General features: G+C 42.6%; 1 protein-coding gene across 6 annotated transcripts in view; it reads left to right on the top strand.

The window, feature by feature from the left end:
• The window catches only part of mtss1lb (MTSS I-BAR domain containing 2b), a 100,510-nt gene that overhangs the window by 58,143 nt on the left and 23,236 nt on the right, over positions 1-19,131 (top strand). For 3 of the 6 annotated variants that reach the window (XM_039794595.1, XM_039794599.1, XM_039794597.1), the window contains exons 4-8: positions 8,009-8,093; positions 9,220-9,311; positions 10,942-11,016; positions 12,726-12,734; positions 16,802-16,959. In XM_039794595.1, the coding sequence (XP_039650529.1) occupies positions 8,009-8,093; positions 9,220-9,311; positions 10,942-11,016; positions 12,726-12,734; positions 16,802-16,959 (419 nt within the window). The remainder of the gene's footprint in view (positions 1-8,008; positions 8,094-9,219; positions 9,312-10,941; positions 11,017-12,725; positions 12,735-16,801; positions 16,960-19,131) is intronic. The other 3 variants (XM_039794596.1, XM_039794600.1, XM_039794598.1) reach the window with 1 other exon arrangement.

Genomic DNA, 19,131 nt, shown 5'->3' on the forward strand with positions numbered 1-19,131 from the left:
AGAGAATCTAGGCCTCATGAATTATTCTGCTTTATCTGGCGCTGCTACAGCACTACTGCAGTCTCCCCGCTGCCTCTGTCTGCCTTCCCCTCTTTAATCTGTCTCCTCATCATTCACCTCCTTCTTTGTCTCTCCCTGCCTGTCTGTCTGTCTGTCTGTCTTTCCTTCTTTCTTTTGGTCTAACCCTCTTCCATTTTGTTGTTGCTGTGTCACCGCAGAGATGCTGGTGTCAGGGGAACGGATGGGCGCTTGCTGCAGACGTCTGTAACCTTGGCAACCGCAGCCTCACCTGCTCTGGCATTAGCTCTCCCTCCTTGTTATGCCACCCGAGACACAAAAGCACCGTCATCCCCAACTCCACGTTCCTCCTCCAGCTCCTTATATCACCTACTACATCCTTTATCTCTTCCTCTTTCTGATAGTCTCTTCCTCCTCCCATTCCTACTTTTCTCTTCCACCTGCTTTTCAACACTGCCTTATAGGCCTTTTTCATGGCAGACATGTTGACATGTCATAGCAGGAAAAGCACAGGTGTGTTCAAAACCATTACTGATGGCTGCATTCCACTTAGGAGAGGCCCTGGTATTGTTCATGCTGACTCACTGAAATATCTTACTGGGACACTTGATGGAACTGAGCCATCGTTAAGGTTATCAATTTCAGCTGTGCTTTTCCTACTATGACAAGTCAACATGTCTGCTGTGAAAAAAGTCCATTGTCATTTGTGTGTGTGTGTGTGTGTTTGTCTGTGTGTGTGTGTGTGTGTGTGTCTGTGTGTTTTGACACTAAATATTAACATCTGCTAATGCAACAAGGCTCCTAGCTGATTACAACAGCGTTCTACGGTCTGGTATTTTCTTATTATACCAGACCGTTGCTAAGTATAACAGATCGTTCCAATGGACGCAGTTCTGGTCATAGACTCTGAAGGACTATTTTTAAATCAATAAAACTGTTTTTAAAGTCAATATTTCTGCTTGTACGGAGCCCATAGCACTGATCAGTGGATAACAGAGGGAGAGAGAGGGTGGAGGAAACGGAGACCGCTAACAGAGCTAATGGCAACAGTGCAACTGAGCATTACCTGGCTTCTGCCGGAGAGCCGTGCTCATGAGCGCTAAAGTTAACCGTCCCGTCCGGGACGCAGGCAGGTAACCTCTGTTTAAGTAGCTGTGTAATAAGCGGGATAATGTAGAGCGAGCCGGCCATTATTACGAATTAGAACCCCGACAGGGTGATGCAGGAGGTCTTGAATCAGCCTGAAGGGGTTCAAGTCGCAATACATTACATTATCCCATACATAATAGGTTCATCCCTCAATGCATGAATCACCCATACAAAACTGTAACGGAATCCTGTTCATTATTCTGAATGGCTTGTTGACGTGCTTGTTAAGGACATGTGGTCATACTGTATGCCTATTCATCTGAGAGAACGCATAAACATTTGGGTTTTCAAAGCTTACAGCAAAAAGAACAGATGCTGTCTCAGTTAATGAGAGCAGCAGACAGGTGTTTGTTTTTGGAAGTGGGCTGTGCTGATTGACTGAAATTTGGAGGAGCTGCTGCTCATTAAGGTAACACGTACATGCTTTAAGCTGACTCGGTCTCACTGCTTTGATATGTGTGCACACTGCTTGTGTTTATATGTAACGGTCTAGGTTATGTCCACTTTTGGGCTGGACCAATAAATAAGCCAGCAAGATACAGTATTAGCTTACTGCAGATACATGTACAAAGTATATCACTATTGGTGTATATGTCGGACAATAACTAACAAAAGGTTGCAGTACTAAATGCCAAACTAGGTTTGAAGCAATTTAGAAACAGTGTAACCAGATAGTTTTTTTTTAAAAGAATACATTTTAATCCACAAGGGGGACATACAAAATGTTCACTCTGTTTATATACACATTACACACACACACACACACACACACACACACACACACACACACACACACACACACACACACACACACAGGCACTCATTAATTAAATGGAGATATGTCAGAGCAAGGGGGCACAGTAGTTGGGTGTTGGTGCCTTGCTCAAGGGCACCTGAGCAGTGCCCTGGAGGTGAACTGGCACCTACCCAGCTCGGCCACACTCCATACTTGGCCCAAAGCGGGACTAGAACCTGCCACCCTCTGGTTCTTAAGCCAGGTCCCCATTGACTGACCTACTGCCGTCAAACGGAGATCACTGACAACCTGATCTTCCAACTGAAGAATTTTCTACTTAGTTTGTAAAGAAAAACAAAACAAAAATGAATATAACGGATCCATGTCAAGAATGTTTTTTTTTTATGTACCTATGTTTCAAAAAAGGGTTAGGGGTTAGGGTCAGGGGTTAGTGTATCAGTATTGGTCCTCACAAATCCAGTATAGGTCAGGTATTACCGTAGTCCACAAGTTGGTGGTGACAGGTCTGCAGATGTCAAGGATCTTCATGAAAAGAAGTACTTTAAAGGTTCTGCTGTGTCTTTGCACACATGGGCAGATGGACATGGACGATGCCTTGTGAGCACATTAGCCTTCTCGTCAGAAAATTGTCCAGAGTGCAGAGCAAAGTCTTGAGTGTATAAGAGTGATGCTGCGGTCTGGTCTGATATGTGTAATATTGTAGAAAGAGATTAGGCCTATGACACACTGCTCCAAAAATGATTTCCATTTCCAAACACAATTTTCAAATCACTTTTTCTATTGGTTGACTGGGCAATTTCACAATTTAATGTGAACACTGAGCCAGAGGCTTGTGTCTAAATGGGAAGCGCATTTTTTTATGTATCAGTCATACAGGGTTTAACCGATGTAAAGAGATGACACACTGAATATTTAGAGACTGGTGCTAGGGGGACCACCATAACGTTAGTGTAACAGCGTAACAAAGCAGATGTCCAAACTGTATTATCTGCCATTTACGTTAACGTGAAAAAAAAAGCCACATCTGTGTGTGTGTGTGTGTGTGTGTGTGTGTGTGTGTGTGTGTGTGTGTGTGTGTGTATGTGTGGTACATTCCGACATATTGGCAACATATTATATTGCAGGACTTGCATCGCCCTGTCTGGATTCTAATTCGCAATAATGACCGGCTCCCTCTTACCATTATCCGGCTTATTACGCGGTACTCATACAGAGGTTACCCGCTGATAACGCCTGCGTCGCGGTCGGGACCCCGTTGAGTGAGCTAACCATTAAGCTAAACTAAGGCTCTGTTTGCATTGTTGCCATTAGCTCTGTTAGCGGTCCGCATTTTCCCCACCCTCTCTCTCCCTTTGGGATCAGCACTATTAGCTCTATATGAGCATGCATATTGATTTGAAAATAGCCCGCCCTATTCTATGATCAAAACTGTGTCCATGGCAATGGTCTGTTATACTTAGCAGCGGTCTGTTATGCTTACTTGCATGATTGACCAATCAGAATCAAGTATTCAACAAGGCTGTGTAAGTATTTTCCAATAATGACCGGCTCGCTCTACATTATCTCTTACATAAAGTTAAAGTTTGAGACTCAATTCTGTAGACTGTATTCTTATTACTCAAACTTTGAGTAATAAGAATAGTGTGTGTGTGTGTGTGTGTGTGTGTGTGTTTCTCTACATGTGTGTCCCCGTGTGTGTCAATCTAATTGTGAGCTGTCCCAGTAGATCTAATCTAGAAAACATGACTATTTTTGACTTTTTTCCCATCACCTGGTGAGACATAAGACAAACACACACACACACACACACACACACACACATGCTGGATACATTTTGGCCAAGTCAAATGTGCATCTGGTCATCACTACCGTTCACTTTTGCAGTGGCATGTTTGCCTGCATTGCACAGCAAATGGAAAGACAGAGGCTGACGAATCCCTCTGCAAGATTATAGATAATAGTTGCCATGGAGATGCACGGGTGGGAAGGCCACAGATGCCCCAGGCAAAGACACAGAGAGAGAGAGAGAGAAAGAGAGAGAGAGAGAGAGAGAGAGAGAGAGAGAGAGAGAGAGAGAGAGAGAGAGAGCATGTTATCATTAGAGTGCAGACTGTTTACAGAGACTCATTGCTATTCTCTGGGAAAGCAACAGTATACAACAGCATATATGTGTGTGTTTGTAACTGTAACTGTAATCATAGAGGAACTGTAATCTCTCCAGGATATTAACAAGCTGAGGTGTAGCTGGTGGGCTCTGGGCAGTCCTGCTTCCGTGCTGAAGGGACAGAGTGTTTGAAGAGTATTAGTTTGATGGTAAAATCTCTCCAAAAGCTTTGAAATTTTAAAATAAAATAAAAAAAGGCTATTTGGAATGTTTCTAGAACGTCTAGAGCGTATTTTGTAATCCACAGTTGAATGGCTGCTAGCTGCATAACAGTGTCATTGTACATGTACTATAATACAACTGTTAAAATGTGTGTGTGTGTGTGTGTGTGTGTGTGTGTGTGTGTGTGTGTTGTGTGTGTTGGTTTATGTGCTCCTGTTCCCACTCTCTCTGCTCTAAGCCCTCTTCCGGTTTTCACAGTGAGGTTAGTTTTTGTGTGTTTGTGCGTGCATGTGTGTGTGTGTGTGTGTGTGTGTGTGTTCTCGTTTAACTACATTCGTGGGGTCCAAAAACCGGGAATACACTATACTTGTGGAGTCTGGACAGCTTTGTGGGGCCAAAATGCTGGACCCCACAACTTTAAAGGGCTGTTTGAGGGTTAAGACTTGGTTTTAGGGTTAGGGTTAGAATTAGGTGATGGTTAGTGTGAGGGTAAAGGTTAAGTTTAGGCATTTAGTTGTGATGGTTAAGGTTAGGGTAAGGGGCTAGGGAATGCATTATGTCAATGACGGGTCCCCACAAAGATAGTGAAACGCCCCTTTGTGTGTGTGTGGTATTCCCTCTCTGTCCTTCAGTCTCTTTCTTGCACTGAAGTTCAGACATTTGTTTTCGAAGCAGCAGACAATTTGACCTCAGCACCAAACATTCTGATTTTCACCTTAGCAACGGGCCAAGATCTCATGGAAACCGCAACAAACCTGTCAGTTGCTAGGTAACGAGGAATCATTTTTACTTTACTTTGCCAGACTAAGGCTGTGTCTCATTCGGCATACTTCCGTCAGTACACTGCTAATGTGTACTGACCACTTAACTGCCGTAGTGGCCACTTTGGATGGTTAGTATTGTCCCAAATGAACACTTACGAGCGTGACGAACTATTTTAGTACAATATGAGATCGTATTCAGAACGAGACGCCGTGACAGTTCAGTTTGAAATTCTCGAGCAGCCAGACCCACGTGACGCGTTCGTCCAATCAGCTGCCAGTCAAGGCTTTGTAGTCAAGATGGCGCCTGTTTAGTGCGAGTAGGGTCCATCGTTCCACACTGAACTTTTTGACCGTTTTTAGGGGGTCATCCTGGTACATTCAGTACACTGACTTTTTGCGTTTTCTCCGCTATATACTTAAAACTAAGTGTTTGAAGTGTGCAAGTAGGCGGTTTGAGACACAGCCTAAAGGCCCAGACACACCGACCAGACGGCCGACCCTCGGCAGAAAAGGCAGTTGGTCAAAAAAGTACCTCGGAACACACCGAAGAGACGAGACGTAATACGTCTCCATAACAGCAGGCGGCGCTAATCTAAAACAGAATTGAATCAACATTAAAAAATGCATTTTTAACCTGTTTTGGTAATCTTGCATTAACAACAAGCCAGGCGTAGCGTGGTCCCAGCCATTGTTAGGCCTCTTTTAGTTCAAATAAGGTGATGAAACATGGTGATTTGCTTTGGAAGCAAATGAACACAGACTTACACACACACACACACACACACACACACACACACACAGTAGCTGTATTCCAGATGTGAACAGTGTGTGTTTTGTGACGTTGTTGATCTCCTGTGGAGTCTGAAAGGCATGGTAATAACAGGCAAACAGGAAGAGGACCATCATAAATGTGGAGATCAAACACACACACACACACACACACACACACACACACACACACACACACAAACACTTGGCTGTAACTCAAGTCCCATGTTTCTCTCGCCAGCAGTGAACTCATTAAAATGTGCAATGCGACCCCTTTCGTCTTCATGCTCTCTCATCTTTCCTCCATCTCTTCCTCTCCCATTCCTTTCCCAATATTACTTTTTCCTTCGACACAAAATGTCACACACTCTCTTCATTAGTTTTGACTTTTCTTCACTCTCTACCCACTGCAGTTTTAATATCTACATATTGATTTGGGATTGGATCACACTGTCAACACACAGTTCAAAATACTTTTTCAGTTGTACAACTGATCGGCATGCATGGTGTAAACTGTGTGTGTGTGTTGTGTGTGTGTGTGTGTGTGTGTGTTGTGCGCGCGCGCGTGCGTGCGTGGGGAGGGTGGTTCTGCTTTAATGAATGGTTGCCGGGTAGAACAGGAGACGTGAGGGAGGAATTTGTTAATTATGAATGGAGCACTTCTCTCTGGATGTGAACAACACACAGTGCAAGTGTTCTCTCTCTCTCTCTGTTTGTGTGTGTGTATGTGTGTGTATGTGTGTGTGTTTGAGGTTTGGCATTTGTAAGTGTCGGTATGTGGTAACATGTGAGTATTTGATTGTTTTAATCAAAAGGCTTCTGGTTTGAATCTACATACTGGCTGGTGAGGAAATGAAATTAAGATGCTCAGGAGCAAGGCATTATGGATGGTCAGACCAAGGCCAGCATGGGGACACACATGTGTAAAGTACAACCAGAAGAAATCTCACTTTAGAGCTGAGTATTACAAAAATCTAACGTAGGAGATAATGCAATTTTAACAACTGCATATGAACTGCTTCATGTTAGTTAATGTTGATGTAAAGGAGAAGATTCCAGATTGGCCCATCTGAGCTTTCATTTTCTCAAAGGCAGAGCAGGATACCCAGGGCTCGGTTTACACCTATCACCATTTCTAGCCACTGGGGGACCATAGGCAGGCTGGGGGAACTCATATTAATGTTAAAAAACCTCATAGAGTGAAATGTTCATTCCATGGGACGTTTAAGAGTACATAAAGAATGTTGGCAGCTAAGTTAAACAACAGAGTTGCTGATTCAGTTCCTTAACAATATGCTCACTGCACCTGTTGGTGTAACTGAAAAAGTTATATCATATTCATTCTGAAATTATTGATTGAAATTTCCCATCCCCCTAATCTGTTCAAATACAAATATGGATGAAAATATTAATCTGGTGCATAACCATTTAGAATAACAACCTTCCTCCTTCTGCACTCCCTGCATTTAACTGTGTAAGCCTGTATAAGCCCTGATGATAAATAGTGTCTCTCGAAGGAAATCCCATTTGGCTGCTGTTTAATCTGAATTTTCCAGTGTGTACATTTCAATGGCAGCAGTGATTATGTTATTCTCGAGGCACCAAATACTATATAAGCCATACCTCTGCTGGAAAGTCTGTAGATAGCATGAGAGTGAAGTTTTACTTGTGGGCTTTCCACCTGTACAGCTCTAAGCGCCTTGTTTGGAAGTTGGTAGTGTCTGCCATCAGTTAAACTGACTTTAACTCCAGGGTCAGCGTTTTCCACATGGACCTACTGTGCCTTAAAATAGATTGGTGTTTACAGTTGCAGGTTAGCTGCTCACGGAACTGGGTCCCTGAGCGCTTGGCTCTCACACAAACACACACTCACAAGACACTTTATTTGGACGAAGCCGTGTGTGTGTGTGTGTGTGTGTGTGTGTGTGTGTGTGGTATCCACGAGAGGTAGATCAGGCTCTTGTGTAAATACTGGTTGAATGGAAAAGGGTACAAAAGCTTGGTAGTCGTTCATCTGTTTGAAGAATACAATGCTTTTGCCAGCATTTACATTACACAGCACGCTAATAGCTGTAATCTAAATATTGATCACAGCTTTGTGTTTGGTTTTTGTGGAACAGAAAAGGGCCTTCAGTGGTAAATGTGCAATGGGACTCCTATAGCATATGTATGTGATTTTATGTCTGTGTGTTTCGTCATATGAACCTGGCCGTTTTGTGTTTCCAGGGGCAACCAGAGATATCGGTTCAGCTCTGACCAGGATGTGCATGAGGCATCGCAGCATTGAGGCCAAACTTCGCCAGTTCACCAAGTAAGATACATGTCTTTCCTTTCTTTCATCTTCACCATTTCTGTCCTTCTTAACCTCCTTCCTTTGCTTCCTTTCCTTCCTTTGTTGAGCTTACTCTGTCGCCCATCAGGATCTTTCATATGTTTTCATCTAAAGCTGACCTAGGTTTAGTGCTATGATGGGACAAGTGATGGTGAAGTGTTGTCAGCTTGTCAGCTGTATGGATTCCATTAGGAACATTGCTCTGTCTACACATATTGAAATGACTGTAAATTGGCACACAACACAGACCACTCTGGAACTTTCACCCAGTCTGTTTCCAACCATTGTTTTGGCTTTTCCTTCATACTCTACTGTCTAATGACTTTTCCACGGCACAAGCTATTACAATAATGGTGAGTATAATGATGATGATCTACTGTATAGCCATGGTAATGACACGGGTCCCTTTGAAGACTGAGTCAATCTAAAAAGCTATTGTGTGTCGTGGAGGGAATTATGTGTAAGGATCTCATTCCTGAAACGTCTAATTTTCAGTGGGGCTTGGCACACTAAAGGCCGATTTATGCTTCTGCATTAAATCAATGCCGTGGTACGTGCACCTCTCAAAAAATATGACTAAAACCGGAAAAAAATTTTTGTGATTGGTCCGTTTGGCCGTGGCTTCGTAGCGTCGCATTTCCCCCTACTCATTTCCTGGTTCTCCTTCTCCATAAAAAACATGAAATCAAGGAGAGGGTTAACTTTTCCTGGTACAGATTTCCCACCGTGGTCAGAAAGAACAGGGGAGACACTTTGTTTCTCTCACTATGACTCTACAGTCGCTACTCGCTCCGAAGCTAATCACCGTCACTCTCTCACTCGCTCTACCACACACTCCCCACGCACACACACATGCCGACCGTGCTATTCTCTCAAAGAGATCAGCGCACACACCAACGCAAGTATAAACTTCAGGCCACTTACGTAGGCTACGGCGAAACCTCTGCGTGGAGCCAACCACAGAAGCATACATCCTGCTTAAGTCAGTCTCTTGCCAAAAATATTTGTCCTCAAATTTATTTTGAGTGAAACAAGGCAGCACTTATTGGCGCTGTGTCTACGCTGTCTCCTAATTCTGTACGTTCCTCTTAAATCTCTCCCACAGTGCTTTGATGGAGAGTCTGATCACTCCTCTCCAAGACAAGATTGAGGACTGGAAGAAGACAGCCAACCAGCTGGATAAGGATCATGCCAAAGGTACACAAACATTGCAGGTTTTTATGCTAATTCATGAAACCAATGTATTACTACGTTCTAGCCCCATATCTTCCCTGCTGCATAGCTTCAAAAAAAGTACCTACTGCCTTGTGAGGTTCTGCTTTGTAGCTTATTGACCACTGTAAAGATTTTTGCACTGTTTGAACCAAAAAAGCATTGCATGTTGCTTCAAGAAGCAATGAGACAATGAAATATTATCCTTAAAGTCCAGTTTGATTAATATTTTCATGAGTTTGACTGCTTATCAGCAGAAAAAACCATGCACAGCCGATTGTAAAGTATGATGAGAGAGGACTCACGATTGTCGAAGGTTATTGTCTTAACAATCCCAAGGTAGACTGTTGCCTTTCACGAGTGACATTACAAGGTAATCTACCATGAACGTGCGCTTGCAATCATTCAATATATAAAAGCAAGACATTCCCGGATGATGTTGCAAAAATGTCACAGTTATTAGCACATTCAAAAGGAAGACGCAAAAGCAGGAGACAAGTAGGCAAATGGATTGGACAAAAGGTGAGGTTTAATACACAAGCTAGATCCAAAAATAGAACAAAGCAAAATCCAGAAACACTAGAAAGAGAACTAACTGGAGGAAACTACACATTAGGAATACACAGAAAGGGATGAACGCAGACAATCTGACACTGGACAAAAGAACAGACTAATATACACAAGGAGAGGAGGGCGGTAACGAGGGACAGGTGACGTGAGGGCTGACGAGGAACAGGTGAAACACATCAGGGACCAATCAGACTCAACAGGAAACGAAGCTAGACAAAGACACATTGAACCGAACGTCACAAAATAATACAGGAAGTAAAGGATGCGAACGTACACAAAGAGCAGATCTAGGAAAACCAAACAAATAAGACGGAAGAAAAGAACACAGGCAAATGAAACATAACCATGGACAAGGAACGTGAATACAGAGACAGGGTGAGAAGAGACAGAAACATAACAGGGAAACAGGAAGCGAGCACAAAGCACAAATGGAATCAAACCACAACCATGACACTGAGCCAGGGTTTTTGGGTGGAGCGCTTTGTGTCTTCCATATACCAACCTAGTGGCCGAAATGAATCAAAAAAACAGTTTTTAATGCAGTGCTGTTATCAGTCTATTCACAGCCTGAGGGTGTTTGCACGCCAGAATAAGAATTTTTGTTGTTGTTTTAGTCCATTCCATGTTCACACTGACTTAACAAAAACCAACCAAGAGCTGTTTAGTGAGGAACTGCTAAAATACATGCTTGATCAGGGAAAATCCCCTCTGTCACGCATACAACTGTATATAGTAAGATCACAAATATATACATTGCTTTCATGATAGTTTCTTGTGCTTTTATATTAATCTTACTGGTTTCAGATTTACTGTTACATTAGCTGGGGCTGACTGATTTAAAGATATTGATGAATGCTGACTGTAATCACTGCCGATCAGTGTTTACCCCTAATGAATGTAAAGTCTTTGTCAGCAAGCTCTTGGTTTCGTAGCTTCTGGAAGCGTTTCTATTCAAGTTAATATTGGAAATGCGAGATAGTGTGAGTTCATACCGAGGGCTTTTACATTCCTGTTACTAAAGCGTCTCTGTTTATCTTGTTTCAAGAGTACAAGAGGTCACGCCACGAGATCAAGAAGAAGTCATCTGACACCATGAAACTACAGAAGAAGGCTCGTAAAGGTAACAGTCAGCCGCCGAGCTCAGGCTCGTCTCACATTTGACAGAACAGACAGAAAGTCACGTTGTAGACATCAAATAGTGTTTCGCAAGTTCACAAAATCGATTTGACTGGTATCTATGGTGTTTCTGTGTAGACTACGTGCTCTAGGTGTCCATATTTGCACCTTCGGTTCATCGTTACCTCTATTATCTCATGATGATCTCGTCATTGGCGCTATTAGTGGTAGTAAATAGTGGTTCAACCCCAACAACAATAGTTCCTCGGCCAAAACTGAATCAAATGTCAATTTATGGTTTGGATGCATGATAAAAGCAACCAAACAGACTCAACATACAGTGATTGCATTGAGTGCCAACACACACACACACACACACACACACACACACACACACACACACACACACACACACAGAGAATTGAGTCATTCACCGAGGTCAAGAACTATAGACTTCATACAGTCTAGGTCAAAACAATTTTGGGTATATATTGCCATCTGGTGGTGCTCAACAGTACTGCTTGTCGTTTCTCATTTGTCCTGAAACTTCACTTCACTCAGCGTTGCAGCAACCGCTAATAAGTGCTTTCTTTCCGGAGAAGCTTCCATTCACTTGCCAGGCAGATGAATACATAATAGAAAAATGTTGGAAAAGCAAATTTCCAAAATGACATTTCTTTTAAATATATTCTGTCTTTTGTTAAAGAGGCCTAAAGAGAACTGTAACTCTGAAAATATGTTATGTAATGATGTCCAAATAAAGCTTCATGAACCATTCGTTGTATACGTTGACCTAGTCTCGCTTTGCCAGACTATCCACACGCTGCGGAGCGGAGGAGGGTGTGGCTACTCCACATAGCATTCTGGGATGGGAGAAAAACATGCTCTGGTTTATTGGCATTTCTTTAAACCAATCACAATCGTCATGGGCGATGCCAAGCTCCGCACAGAGCCGCTTTAAAATAGTCGTGCAAGAGAAGACTCAGATTGGACAGATGGTCTAGCTAGCTGTCTGGAGTTACCCTGCAGAGATCTGAGGAGCAGTTAACCATAGTCCTCACAAATCCACAGGAGTTTAGAATTCCAACACAAAGGAAGCTCCCGGAAGTGAAACGCCAAGGATATAGACTAATGTTGACCCAACTACTGTATATGGCGTTATTGCTGTAAGAAAAAGGCTCAAGGAATGGCAATTCAGTGTGCTTTCAAATTCTTTTTTAAACAGAGAGCGCCCTCTATTGGGCTCAGTCGATAAAGAAAATCCTTCACGAAGCTTCATTTAGACATCACTAACACTCCTTATCTACTTAGAGTTGTTATTGTTTTATATGAAACATTAGTAATACATTAAATGTGATACATACAGTACATTCAATGAAATAATAATTAAAGTAAAAAGCAGTTTTAACAACAGAAAAACATAATAATACAACAAAGTAATACAACATTTGGTGAAAGCGTTCAGTGTCCATTGCTGTTATGTTTGCGAGTGTCTGGTTAGCCGTGCTGATGCTTGGTTGTGTTATTATTTCTGGTTTTTGGTTGCAGCCGTGTTATTTTGCTCTAAACTGTGGCAGACGTGTGATGGCTTCCTCGTACTAACCTTAACAATAAGTTCTGCCTTTCTCTTTTCTTATTTTGCTTCCTTTTTGCGACCTCCCCTTCTCACTGCTACGTCTCTCCCTCCCTGTGGTATTTGTCCCCCTCTAATAGAGATCCAGGGTAAGTATCAGCCTATCGTTCGCTACAGCTCTGCCGCATCACCTCCTTTTTAACTCACATTCCCAACTTTCTCCTGCACATTACAAGCATGTGTGTACGGAATGTGAGGTATTTGTGAGACGAGGGTTCCCAGTAGTCATGGGAACTTTTCTGTGTATATTAGGGAGTATTGAATACTCATGAAAGTTGACTTTAGGCCAGCAAAGCCTTGTAGTTGGGGCTGGATTAACCTACCAGGGGCCCCCAAAGAAATCAGCAAGTAGTCTGTGGTAACTTGATTAAGCATACATTTATTTGGTGAAATTACTTACTACATAAGCACAATATGAACCAGAATAACAAATGCCTTAAATCTAGATTTTATTTCAGGGCCCGTAAATTGGGCATCCCCATCAGGTAACAATGCAGTTGCAAGTCCCCTGACGTTTTAGTTTAACCCTTAAACACACATCCTGGGCAACACATCCTCATATCTAAATAATATTATAGGTCGATTTCCTGGAGACTCCCAAAATGACACATACATACTATTGTGGCGGTTTAATCATGTGACCTTAATCATGTGACCAGTGCGCAGTTTTAAACAAATGTGAAACAGAACTAGTTTAGACAACACAACTCCTCAGTTAGGCTAAGTAAAAACATCAGGGATTGGCTTAAAGTGATTCATGTAAAAACCACCGGTACTAATATAATATTATGGGATGTCACGGACATCCTTGCATCACGAACTAAGGTCCTTAAAAGTCTATAGGTAAAACTGTAGCTGCTGTAATCCTGTAAAAACACCCACCAATCACTGCCTTGCGGTCCGCTTGGAAACAACCAATGAAAAGTCTCCTTGCCCCGCTGCGTGTACTCTACCCCTCCCGTGTACAAGCCTGAGTACAATGCGCGTCGTCTCCCCATTGCTAACAGTAGTCATGTTTGTTTTAAACATTGACTATGATTAATTTTAGGTGTTGGCTTACAGGAAGTAAAACTGCGGTCCTTGCTCTGAAGAGCTGTGCTCGACGCTGTCACTACCCAAAGTGAGTAGAGTGCAGATTTGAGTTGCGCATGCGTCACTTTGCGACAAGTAGCCTACTAGATGCTAACGGCGTTTTGAGCTAACATTAGCAATCAAGTAGCCTACTAGATGCTAATGGCGTTTTTAGCTTACGTTAGCAATCAAACAATCATAGATAGCTAAAACGTTTTTGAAATGACTGCTAGCTACAAGTTAGCAATCAAACACAACATTGGCTGTCACTTGAATGGCGTTTTGAGCTAACGTTAGCAATCTAACAATCATAGAGAGCTATAACGTTTTTGAAATGACTGCTAGCTACAAGTTAGCAATCAGACACAACAAAGGCTGTCACTTGAATGGCGTTTTGAGCTAACGTTAGCAACCAAACAATCATAGATAGCTAAAACGTTGTAGAAATGATTTCCATCTTCTGTTACTGTATGTAAAGAGAAAAGTTTATTATTTTACAGATTTCACAAATTTCAGTAAGACACGTTATGCCGTAAACAGTTTAAATCTGAGCATGCACAACTCACATTTGCACTCGACCAGAGCCGGTCTGACTCGGCTAACATCGGGTATGACACGTTATGCCGTAAACCGTTTAAATCTGAGCATGCGCTACTCAAATCTGCACTCTACTCACTTTGGGTAGTGACAGACGCTCTTGCACATCTGTGCGTGGGCGGAGCCCCGAGGCCAGGGGGAGGGGCTAGACCGAGCCCCGAGAAGATGCTACTTTTTCCAACATTACCATCCCTGCCTTTGATATGGGTTCACTGCAGAGCAGCACTTTCTTTGATACTGGAGGGTTTTTGATGACAGAAAATAAAGACATGCCTGAAGCAGCTGATGATAAGGATTATAATTTTGGGCAAAGTGATCAGTTAGCTCTTTCTGAAGTATAAAAGCACGAGTATGATGATAATAGCTCTGAGGACATGTGCTTGTGGACTGCAGCCATGTTGTAACGACCAAGCAACAGTGATTGTGATTTGTGATTACTTTTCTGACGTAAATCAAAAAACTTTTGAAATCTGTGAATGAAAGTCAAACATATAAGGGCAAACATATACTGTGTGTTGAAAAGTGTACAAGTAATGTTACATTAGTTTAGCTCCATCTGTGTAATTTACAATAAGGAATGGGTCTCTAAAGACCGACAGCGTAGGAATGTTTTAGGGTTTATTATAATTTGACATTTAAGGGTTGAAATGTGCTTTTGTGTGCATTCAATTTTAAGAAATTAATTTGCCATTAATTATATTACCACAAACTAATTGCCACATGTTGAACCTGGAGCCTTCTACACCCCTGAGCCTACGGTGGGGGACAGGGGCAGACACACTGCAACTTAATGAGACACATGCAAATAGACAAAACACAAGCAAATTAAGAAAACATCTTCATTAATTTGACAACACATGCGCAGCATTCAGCAAACACGCTGCAAATACACACAACACAACCAAATACACAAACGCGCTGCAAATACAGAAACCATGCAAAAAGAAAAGCACACAAACTCCGAAAACAGAAACCATGCAAAAAGAAAAGCACACAAACTCCGAAAACAGAAACCATGCAAAAAGAAAAGCACACAAACTCCGAAAACAAATGCAACAAAAAACCCCGCTGCATCCAGATTACGCAACGGAAGTTCTCCAGGCCTCTAGGGGGAGCGCTCAGTGGAACAGCTTGATTTTCGACCCCACGGGGAGAGAGCGCTCTGCCTTTTTATTACCATGAGTTTACAGACACATCTCTGCTGATTGGTTATCACCTGTGACCTGAGCCAATAAACTAGAGACATACCCACCAACCGAGAGAAAACAGACTTAATATTTACAGTCTATGATCTGAAAGCAGTTTCACAACGGTACACACCGTTCTGAGATTGAATGTGCCCAGGCTCTCTCTCTCTCTCTCTCTCTCTCTCTCCCCCCTTGGGGTTGAAAATCCAGATGTTCCACTCAGCGCTCCCCCTAGAGGCCTGGAGAACTTCCGTTGTGTAATCTGGATTCAGCGTTTTATTTTTTGTTGCATTTGTTTTTTCGGGGATTGTGTGCTTTTCTTTTTGCATCGTTTCTGTATTTGCAGTGCGTTTATGTATTTGGTTGTGTTGTGTGTATTTGCAGCACGTTTGCTAAATGCTGCGCATGTGTTGTCAAATTAATGAAGATGTTTTCTTGTGAAGAATGTGCTTGTGTTTTGTCCATTTGCGTGTGTCTCATTAAGTTGCAGAGCGTCTGCCCCTGTCGGCCACCGTACTGAGCTCTATATTTTATGCACCATTTTTGGGTCTCATTATCACTGACAGTACTAAAGTACTTTTTAGAGAAGCAGTTGTTACACTGCAGTTCCTGAAGAATCTTCACTTGTGGGTTTTGTTTCCTGGTGACAGATTAGAGTTCAACTTTTAAAGTTTAGTAGTTGTATGAGAAGTTGGAGTCGTGCAGTTTCACCCCCGACAATGCATGATGTAACTTTGTCTTCCTTGACTCCTGCATGACTTCTGTAGCTGCTACTAGCTTTGTAGAAACACCGCAGGCTTCCATTCTGCTCTCATGCTACCCCTCCTCTCTTGTCCTCTCTGTCATTCAATCTCTCTTACTGCAGACAACTCGGCTGACTTTTCTTGCATGCTGTAACACTACAAAGAGTTATTCCGTGTCTTGCTTTTCCATTTCATGTTTTTTTTCTTCTGTTAACAGTAGATAGGACTGAGATTTTCTACACCATAGTTATGCACCTTTTGACATCACATGATTGCTGTGCAATTACAGCAAGTAGTGATTTTTTAAGGCACAAACTGCTCATCAGGCCCACATTGTGTTAATGTTTTTTCTTTTCTACACACACTTTTTCCTCCTTTTCACTTACACTATTGGCACTTCCACCTTTCTCATTCCTTTGCACCCACCTCCTCTGGTGTAAACCTCTCTTCTTTCCATCATACATGTCGACCATCATCTTCTCCCTGACACTGCCTGTCTCACTCTCTTCTATCTCATATGTGTTTTCTCTCACCACCACTGTACCCTCCCCACCCCAGGGCGAGTGGACCTGCAGCCTCAGCTGGACAGCGCCATGCAGGATGTGACTGACCTGTGTCTGCTGATGGAGGAGACGGAGAAGCAGGCAGTGCGTCGGGCCCTGGTGGAGGAGAGGGGTCGCTTCTGCACGTTCATCGGCTTCCTTCAGCCTGTCGTGGTGAGGAGATAGAGGAGGAGGGGTGGTGGCAGAGTGACAGGAAGGGAGGAGGGAAAGATGGGCGGTGGAGTAAACACGCTGTGACCTGCTGCACAGTGGGACCATAGTCTTCTGTTGTTGCTGAACAGCTCCACTCCACTACTGTAGATTAGAGTTCATTGCCTTGCTCAAAGTGACTCAAGGGTGCATCAAGAAAACATCCATGGTACTTGTCTTTAGAAAAAAACATCTCTCACATTCTAACTAGAATGAGGTTAAAAAAACATCACTCCAACGCGTTTCGGCAACCAGTCTTCTTCAGGAAGTTACAGGAAAGGTATGAGGTGAAACGAGGGCTGAATCTCACTTCCCCTTTTTGATAGCTCCTCGGTTGAACCGGAAGTCATTCTGGCCCTTGGTGAAGGCCATCTCAAAGCTCTCATTTCTGCCCTGAGCACCGAGGAGCGAGAAGGGATCTCGACACGAGAGCAGCCTTCCGGGAAGCCATGCAGCTGAAAGCCGTTGCTAACTCCACCCGTAGAGCTGGCGAATTCACATGACATCTCATCCCTCTTAAAACACACTTCCTTGTCTTTCCCATGCTTCCTCCGTGGGAAGGACTAAAACGCGAGGAAGCAAGTGAAGAAACGCTCCTATTCTCTCCCAAATAATGAATGCGGTTAGCAGGTGCCAACGTCCCCGAGAGTTAAACGGGTGACACTCAAGGGTGCGTCGCTCAAAGTGACTTAAGGGCTGTTGGTTGTGTGTTCTTAAAATACAAAAAGTGACAAATATCACTGCACTTGATTTCCACTGGGAGGCGACATACTACATTTTATCTGACATAGGTGTGTGATATGCTGCGTTCCAGACACAATTTTTATCCCGTAAGTTACAACTTCAAGTCACGACTCGCGACTTGGTAGCGTTCCAAGCAAAGTAACCACAAACCCTTCTAGCTAGCGTTAGCTACCGGTTACCTAACGTTGACGTTAGCTAGCGCTAGCTGATACTAGCGATTTGTAGTCGGTGACGTATTTTGGGCTTCATTTAATAAACATAACCTGTAGTAGTACACAATCGTATGTGTATAGTTTTGATTAGAATGTGCAGAATTACTTTACGTTGCCTATTTATGTCTATTTATGTCTATTTCTCACCGTTAATCACCGGCGTCTGTACAGCATCAACAGGGGGCGCCGTTGTTGTTTATGTGTGTGTGAGACGTCAAAAACTGTAACTGGGAGTACAACGATCTGGTACCAGTCCACCAGTAGTAAGTTATGGGTTTGACTGCCGTTCCAGGGCGCTTTCACGGGTAGAAGGTTGTGAAAACACGAGTTACGGAACGCAGCATTAGTCTCCCATGGTAACAAGAGATGTAACAGTATCAAATGTGATGCTACGATTGTTGTGGCCAAACATACCACAGTACATTATAATGATATTGCATAAGGTTTCCTGAAATACTAATATTAAGGAAGAAACATAATACAATTTGCCTTGGTTTTTATCAAACAAAAGTAGCGGCCAACACTAAAGTTATTTATTCTAATTCATTAATCATTTAATGAATATCACAATATTATTGATACCATTTATATTATATCAGTGTATATCATGATATGGGACATTTAGGAAAAATAAATCATGTATTGAATTACATCAGGAAAAAGCTCTTCACAAAATAAAAATGCAATTGGGCTATGATAAGTGCTATTCTTTTCTATGCAAATGTACACAACAACACTACTGCCCTTTTTTCTGATAATGCAACATAACAGAGGCAAGCACAAATCATTTTGAGATTTCAGGATTCACTCTTAATTGACACATCCCAGCTACCATAGTGTTAAGTCTTGTTTGGTGACAGCATGTAGTTCTCCTCTGCACTGTCACAGGAAACCAGGAGAAACATATGGTTGATGTATAGAAATATCTCCACAAATGACAGAAAAAACACAGATAAAACACTCTATATTAGTACAGCTAACTATAGTACAGCACCCTATATTCACTTTTTGCCACTTTTTGTCTGACGTGCGCTACAGGAGCTGTAGGCCTTGTCACCTGACATGACACTGCACAAATCTGGGCCACGTTCCGCAAAACATAGCAACACATTTTTTAAATCTGAAACGGGGGTGTATTGGACACCATGTTTTGTGCGCAAGCACTGTGCCTTTTTTTTTT

The sequence above is a fragment of the Perca fluviatilis genome, chromosome 3 (assembly GCF_010015445.1).
Source record: "Perca fluviatilis chromosome 3, GENO_Pfluv_1.0, whole genome shotgun sequence".
NCBI classification, from domain to species: Eukaryota; Metazoa; Chordata; class Actinopteri; order Perciformes; family Percidae; genus Perca; species Perca fluviatilis.